The sequence below is a fragment of the Peromyscus maniculatus genome, chromosome 8, assembly GCF_049852395.1.
Source record: "Peromyscus maniculatus bairdii isolate BWxNUB_F1_BW_parent chromosome 8, HU_Pman_BW_mat_3.1, whole genome shotgun sequence".
In the NCBI taxonomy this organism is placed as follows: Eukaryota; Metazoa; Chordata; class Mammalia; order Rodentia; family Cricetidae; genus Peromyscus; species Peromyscus maniculatus.
Genome location: NC_134859.1, coordinates 53595093 through 53602758, shown reverse-complemented (window position 1 = coordinate 53602758; position 7666 = coordinate 53595093). Strand labels below are relative to the sequence as shown.

Here is a 7666-nt window from a genome sequence, read left to right as displayed (position 1 = left end):
TCAAGTGACCTTCTTAGGAGGTGCGACTCCTTTAAAATGAAGGAGCAAACACGCGCGGGCGTCACAAACCCTAAACCCAAACCAGAGTGCAAACCGGACCCCCACATTCTGGCTCCTTCCAAAGCGCGGAGCTTTAGAGAACAGCCCCGAGAATCGCCCCGCCCCCGAAGCGCGAGCGCCGATTGGTCAGCGTGATCGCAGGGCGTGGCCAGATCTTAAAGGTCCAAGAGCTTAGTAGGCCGGGAGGAGGCGGTGGCTGCTCCGGGAACCCCCGAGGAAGTGATGCCTCAAAGGCCCATGTAGGTGTCTTTAAAACCTCGCTAATGTCCAGACTCAAGTTCCAGATCTATGGAGCCCACCAGGAACTGTCCACTGTTCGGAGGCGCCTTCTCCGCCATCCTCCCCCCTGGGGCCATTGATGTGAGGTGAGAAAGCCCAGGCGTCCCGGAGGCCGGTCGGGTGGGTTGCGGGAAGAAGCCAGAGACATCGAGGGTGTCCCTGCCCCTCTTTCAGCGACCTCCGACCGGTCCCGGACAACCAAGAAGTTTTCTGCCATCCCGTGACCGACCAGAGTCTGATCGTGGAACTTCTGGAGCTGCAGGCCCACGTGCGGGGCGAAGCGGCTGCGCGGTGAGAAAGTTAGCCAATGGGAGGCCAGGAGCCGAGGAAGTGGGCGGGGCCCGGGGCTGGACGGTTATTCAGGGCGAAAACTCCAAGGGCGATCGCGGACCGGCCAGAAGAGAGTGAGGCTCGAGGGTGGGTATGGGTCATTCAGAGATGCCCCTTCCTACCCCTGTCCCCCCCACCCCAGGTACCATTTTGAGGACGTTGGCGGGGTGCAGGGGGCCAGGGCTGTGCACGTGTTATCCGTGAAGCCTCTCTGTTTGGACAACCTATCCCTGAGGGGCTGTTGTCAAGATGCCTGGTTCCTTTCTGGCAAGCAGCAGGTAGCTAAAGAAAACCAGCAGGTGAGGGCCACGGCGGATGGGATGTCCTGGAGCAGGGGGAGGGGTAGCTCCAGTTACCATCCCGGTAAGCATCCTGATTCTGATCCCTTTAGGTAGCAAAGGATGTCACACTCTATCAGGCCTTGCTTCGGCTGCCCCAGTACCAGACCGATCTGTTGCTCACCTTCAATCAGCCCCCGTAAGGACAAAGGAAAGAGTGGGAAGTTCGCAATTGGATCCTTACCTCCCCTCACCGCCCCCCCACCCCCGACGACAATCAGGCTGGGTGGGTCAGACAGGAAGATTGGCTGGTAGACTCCTTCAAGGAAGCAGAAATGGGCTGGAGGGTCAGGGATTCCTGGTCTTCTGGGGGAATAGGAAGTGTAAGCTTGTAAACCTCAAGCTGGACCACATTTTTCTTTCTCCCTCTGTTGCCTCCCCCTAAGCTCTAACAGCAGGTCTCTTGGCCCTGAAAATCTGTCATGTCCACCTTGGAGCCTGGGTAACTTTGAACAACTGGTGACTAGTTTGACTCTTCATGATCCCAACATCTTTGGTCCCCAGTGAAGATGATGGAACATAACATACTGCTGCTGAGGACGCGGGGATCTGGTTCTGAGAGGGAGAGTCCCTTTCTACTTCTTCCCTGGACACAAGCATGAGACACCTCCTCTGCAGAAATAAACTTGCTTTATAAACAACACAGTTTCTGTGGCTTTGAATTTAAGAGGACACCTGGGCCTCCCCCCTGGTCTTGGAAGGGGGACTTTAAAGCTGTGCGCAGGAGCAGGAGGGACCCAAGAATGGCAGTAGAAATATACTTTGGGGTATCTGATTCAACCCTGAGATGGGTGTGAAGTATACAGGGGAACTTGGGAAATTTAAAGCAATATCCAAGGGAAGGACATAAATTACTGTTCAGAATCAGATTAGTGATTCAACCCTAAGAGAGCAGAGGAGTGGTCATGGCTGGCCCCCTTAGGTGGATGAGGGTCAGTGCGTCAGGAAATCATCACTGAGATAGTAAGTAGTGGAGTGTTGATTTGGAGTACAGGAGAGTGGCTCATTTAGCGTATGTGTTGTAGAAGACGCGCAGCTGATCCCAGAAGAAGAGAGAGAGGATAGTGTGGGGGCCAAGGCGAAAATAGGAGGCACCTATACCCTTGTACATGCCAAAAAGGCCCTCTTTCCGAGCTGTCTGCAGCAGAGCGTCCAAGATCCCCCGGTACATGAGGCCCTGGAGCATGTCAGGGAGGGAGAGCACAGGAGGATCACGTCAGAGCCCACCAGGACCAGACACCTTTGCAGGCAGCGTTCGAGGCTCTGCCTCTCCACCCCCAGTTTTCCTTGGCAGCCCGAACCCTACAGTGCTCCCTTACCTTGCCATGAGTATCAGTGGGTTGGTTATAGAGCCTTGTGCTGGCCACATCAAAGGGTGTCATGGCCGTGACTACTGCGACACCACTCACCATGGCAGCCGCCAGAGCCACCTTCCAGCTCTGGGGAGGAAAGATCTATAAGAAAGAGAAAGAATTTTTATCAACCACACAGTCATTCAGCCTTAGGGTAGGACAGGCCCTGCCCTGGAAACACAGTTTCTAGGAGCTTCCATACCACCCGAGATGACACAGTGTGATAACTCTGAAGGAGGAGTGCCCAGAGGGCTTTAATATTAGGCACCCCTTCTGGTAGGAGCCGATGACCCCAGCCCTCCTGCCGCTCCCTCCCTTTTGAACCCTGGCCCCATCCCATCCAGGGCCCACCTCCCTTCTTGCACCCTTGTTCCCCCGTCCAGGGATGGTCCCACCCCTCCCCTGGCAGTACCTCCCACTGAATCAAGAGGTCCTTGGTGGATGAGAAGGTGCACAGCTGGGTAGAGGAGCCGATGACAACTCGGGGCAGGCCGCCCACGGCCCCACGCCACAGCCCCACCAGACCATGTTTCTGGCCAATCTTGGTTAGTGCATGAAACATGCCCTGGTGGGGGCAGGAAAGACCATGGGGTTGGGGTTCAGTCACCCCACCATCAGAGACTGCCTCCTAATAACACTTCCAAGGATCATGTACCCATTGCCCAGACAACCAGTTCAGGGTAGGCTTAGAGCCAGAACAGGGGCCCTCAGGTGTCTACTGACATTTGCCAACTCAAGAGTTGAGGCTGGAGGGACGGAAGGGAGGTCATTAGCGGGTCGAGAGACTGGGGCAGGGGAAACAGGTGTGGGAGACTTGAGGAACGAGGGTAGGCGAGGGTCAGGATGGGCTCCAGGGGCCGACGAGTGGGACCTGATGGGGTTGGGCAGAGCAGTGACTAAAGGTGGAGCAGAAAGCTGGGAGACCATGGGGGAGAGGGGCTGGGTACTCCAGGGGCTCCGGGAACCCTCACCTCATGCTTATACTGGTGCCCTACAGCGATTTCAGAGGCTGCCTGTGCCTGGAGGTGTGTCTTCACCTGAGGACAAGAGAGTGAGTATCACAGCCTGTGCCCCAGTGGTCATCTTCCCACGGAGAGCAAAACACCCAGACCCCTCACACCTCCTCTAGGGTATTAAGCAACGAATCTATTCTTTTTAATCTGATAATTACTGTTGTTCCCACTTAACAAATTGGTCACGAGAGTCTGTGTCCCTTGGCTGCGGTCCCAGAGGACAGACCTCCTAGCACTACAAGATGCCCCGCCCCCTCCACATCCTACTTCCCTTGGGGCTGGGGGTGGGGCGTGGAGGCTGGAGAATGGCAATATTTCTTAAGATTTCATATTAGGCAAGATCTGGGTGTCTAGCCTCTTGTGCCAGCTCCCATTCCAGACCAGGTCTCCAACAGCCAGCTCTACCAGCCTCCCTTGTCTGAGTACCCAAAATGTGTTCTTTGGCCCCCAGGACCCAAAGGGGTGTGAATTCAGTTGACTTTGAAGATGCCTTTGTCTTCAAATCTCATCCATTACGAGTGAGACCAAGTTGGCTCTCCTAGAGATCATCTCCTTCTCTTAGCTGCACTAAGCCTGGCCTAGCCCCAACAAGAAACAGCTGTGAGACCTTGAGCGGTGTGACATCTCTGGGTCTCAGGCTCCCAACCCTTCACCTATATTTGATAACTCAAAGGAGTAAACTGTGAGATTGCAAGTCTGTGATGCCCAGGATCCTCTCGATCCTACACTCATTAATCCATATCACTCAGATTCCTCATCCTGCCTACACAAAGTCAACCTCAGTGTTAAGGCAATAGTAAGACAATAAAACCTACAGGATCACTGGTCATGGTGGCACGTTTGTATTCGAAGCACTTCGGTGGCAGAGGCAAGGAGGATCAAGAGGCCAGCTTGGGCTCATAGTGAGTTTCAGGCCAGCCTAGACCATGTAGCCAGACCCTGTGTCCAAAATAAATAAATAAATAAATAAATAAGAAGAAAGAAAGATTGTCAAATGCTTCACATGTCCATCTCACTTGTCTCCTTTAATCCTCCTGACAACCACACAAAAGTCTATAATTATCCCTGTTTTATAGATGTGGTAACAATGAATAATTTTCAAAGCCAGGATCTGAGTTCCAGAAAGTCTGATTCCAAAGCTCAGCTGTAGGCAGAAGGGATGCACACCTGTTAACTGAAGCACTGAAAACTAGGTTGGACCTTGGCTTGGAAGCCAGGCTGTGCTACAGAAGAAATCTGACACTACTATAGAGGAAGACCCTGCCTCAACAAACAAACGACACCCCCCTACCCCCTCACTCCCCCAACCCGCTCAAAGAAGTCTCTAGGAGCAAAATCTGTCATCTTCATGAGCACACTGCAGTCAGTTGGGTGGGTGTGTACAAGGCAGACCCAAGGCCTTGAAGCTTGTCACCACTTTCCTGTAGCTTTTCCTGCTTACAGGGAGACAGCACCCGGTCACCAGTGCCCTTATGAAGGGCAGGCTCCCACCCTATACACCGAGGGTCTTTCTTGAAGGCCCCAGACAAGACCCCCTTCTTACCATGTAGATTGGGCTTCCCAGATAGGCTCCCATGACCCCAGCGAGGGCTCCAGCTGCAGCGCTGCGCACAGGACTGAGGACACCTTCATGAGTGTGCAGGTATCCCCTAGCCTCCGCCAGCCCGTAGGTGCCCAGTCGGATGCCATTCATCAGGAACTGGTACAAGAGCGCAGGGGCCAGGCCCTTCTGCAAGGCAGCCAGGCCATCCACCTTGCCAATGGTGAAGAAGGCGTGGAAGACGTTTCGGTAGTGGCGCTGGTAGGTTCCTGGGGCCTTCAGTTCCCCTTGTAATTGCATTCTGGTCTTTACAACCTCCAGGGGATTGGTGAACACACAGGCCCCGCAGGCTGCCAGACCACTCAACAAGAAGTCCATGGTAGGGGTAGCAAATGGCCTTGGAAAGCAGGGGTGGATGTCAGGGCAACACCTGGCTCTTTGCAGTCCAGGCTGTAACAGGTAGAAATTTAGAGAGCCAAAGTGTCAGGGTCAAACGTCAAGAAGTAAATTAAGGTTAGAGGGAATTTGGGGGTCAGAGCTTGGCAATGAGAAGGCCCTGTGGACCAAGGGATCTGAGGTCAAGGAGGAGCAGAAGTTAGAAGGTGGCAGATGCCAGGGATGACAGGCTAGGGGGACCTGGGAGTATTTTAGGAAAACGCGGAGTTGGGAAATGGTAGCTGGAGAAGCAGGAAACAGAAAAGCAACAAGAAGAAAAGGATCAGAGGGAAGACCCGGAGGGGGCGTGGCGACAAGCAAGAGGAGGGTCGCCTAGGAAGTTCGGATTCTGGCTAAGCATGAGCGTGGCAAGGTAGCTACGGAGCTGGAGCACCTTTTACCCGGGGTAGCTTGCGGAGGCCGGGCCGCCTCGCTCCAGTCCGTGGAACGCAGCGCCAATGGGGACTCTCCAAGAGCCGCAGCCGGGCGCCTCCGCCAATGAGCGCCGAGCCGGCTCGGCGGCCAATGGGAGGTGCTCGCAGCGGCCCGGCCCTCGGCCTCGGAGGGAGCAGGTTGGGTTAACTCTCGTCGCCCCGGCTCCCGGGCCTGCTGCTCGGTCTCCGCCGGGTGCCCGAGGCGCGGAGGTTTTCTCGCTGTCCGGGAGTTGGGGGTGGGCCGTGGGTTCCCGAGCAGATGCAGAGGCTGAGAGCAGAGGGTTGGGCAGCTCCTCCTGCGGGTGGCGCGCTCCCTGCGGTCGTCCTCTAGCCCAGGTCATCTGGGTTTGGGGTTGCCTGACCGCAGCCACGCCCAGCGCGGTTCGGATGCCAGGACAGCCCGGAAACAGCGGTCCCGCCCTCCGGGGAGCCGGGGCACACCTGCTGGACAGCACCCATCCCCTACGGCCGAATAAAAATGTGTGTAGTGTCTAGAACTAGGGTGTGGCTAGCTGCGGGGGCCGACGGAGAGAGACTTGAAGGCCGGCCAGGGAGCGAAGCTTGATCTTCTTAAGCTCTTGATCCTCACGGTGACCTAGAGGAAGCCGGGCAGGTCAAGACAAGGATTTCCATCCCCTCTCCAGCGAGGCTTAGATTACAGGGAGCAAACTTGTCTCTTGTCCTTGCTTCATGCGTGTGGTTAATCATGAAAGAACCCGCGGGAAAGAAACTGGAAAAGAGCGGAGAGAGGACGGCTTGGAGAAAGAAGGCAGGGGCTTAGGGAGGCCATCTGGGTGGCGGGAAGGAGCAGAGGGCTCACCTGAGTAACACTCAGCTCCCCCACTGACCGCTGAGTTCCGATTTGTGTCTTCCTTCCTACTATCTGATTGACGGTGGGCAAGTTACTTATCTTCTCAGAAACGCCTTGTAAAATGAGAGCGGTATCTGTGGGACACACTCCAAAGGAAGTGCTGGGCTTGTGTTCAGTTAAATTTACTGGAAAGTCGGGAGTTGACAGAATTCTTCTCACTTCCTGGAGGTCCCTGCCCTCTCTTCCGTGGTGTCCGAGTCAGGATGCCCTGGAGCATCTTCTGATGGCTTTTCCAAATTGTCCACGTTCAGCCTCACCCTGCTTTGTTCCTCAAACATACACCCATTGTTCTCAGCGGTTGTTAATTTCCCCACTGCCCTAGTCTGGAAGGGTTCCTAGGAGCCCTGGGGGGCCAGATCTGAGTCATAATTTGTTGTTTGTGAGACAACCTTGTGGGGTGTAGCCTACAGGGGCCTCAAACTCACAATCCTCTTGCCTCAGCCTGTGGAGTGCTGGAGATTTCAAGTCTGCTGCCATACTGAGTGACAGGGTGATGCCACACCTAGTTTCACATCCTGAGTTTGAAGCCTGTGGTTCTCAAAAGGGTGGTCCTACAGCAGCAGCAGTACCTGGGAACTTAGAAATACATGTAGCCTCGCTGGAAAGCCTCTGAACCAGAAGGTCTGCGGGAACCCCGGCTGACTGTCTTTCATCAAGGCCCCTGGATGCTAGAGATTCAGAATCACTGGCTTGCTCTTTCTGTCTTTAAGACCGATGATGCCTTAGAGAGGGACATATTTTAAGGTGCTATATTTTTGTTATTTTGTCTTTTCATTTTCTTTTTGTTTTCCCCTGGAGCTGAGGACGGAACCCAGGGCCTTGTGCTTGCTAGGCAAGTGCTCTGCCACTGAACTAAATCCCCCAAGGTGTTATTTTATTTTATTTTTTTTAAGAGCAATCTTGCCGGGCGGTGGTGGTGCAAGACTTTAATCCCAGCACTAGGGAGGCAGAGGCAGGCGGATCTCTGTGAGTTCGAGGCCAGCTTGGGCTACCAAGTGAGTTCCAGGAAAAGGC

At 54.7% G+C, this 7666-nt stretch overlaps 2 protein-coding genes across 4 annotated transcripts; one reads left to right on the top strand and one right to left on the bottom strand.

Moving 5' to 3' along the window:
* Positions 1–202: 202 nt before the first annotated feature.
* On the top strand, positions 203–1648 carry Rangrf (RAN guanine nucleotide release factor). The gene is made up of 5 exons (XM_006973483.4): positions 203–425; positions 514–630; positions 812–968; positions 1061–1146; positions 1394–1648. The coding sequence occupies exons 1-5, from the start codon at positions 349–351 to the stop codon at positions 1512–1514; spliced, it is 558 nt and encodes a 185-aa protein (XP_006973545.1). The 5' UTR covers positions 203–348; the 3' UTR covers positions 1515–1648.
* Slc25a35 (solute carrier family 25 member 35) lies at positions 1621–7147 on the bottom strand. Of its 3 annotated transcripts, none has more exons than XM_042282243.2 (7): positions 6602–6981; positions 5742–6511; positions 4916–5362; positions 3331–3396; positions 2772–2924; positions 2327–2461; positions 1621–2184 (listed from the first exon to the last, which is right to left on the bottom strand). In XM_042282243.2, exons 3-7 carry the CDS (start codon positions 5288–5290, stop codon positions 2011–2013), a joined length of 903 nt encoding a protein of 300 aa, XP_042138177.1. In that variant the 5' UTR covers positions 5291–5362; positions 5742–6511; positions 6602–6981; the 3' UTR covers positions 1621–2010. The 3 variants fall into 3 exon arrangements, with proteins under 3 accessions (XP_042138177.1, XP_076398768.1, XP_076398767.1); XM_076542653.1 differs by having other exon boundaries at positions 5742–6376; XM_076542652.1 differs by having other exon boundaries at positions 4916–6511; positions 6602–7147.
* Between the last annotated feature and the right edge of the window lie 519 nt (positions 7148–7666).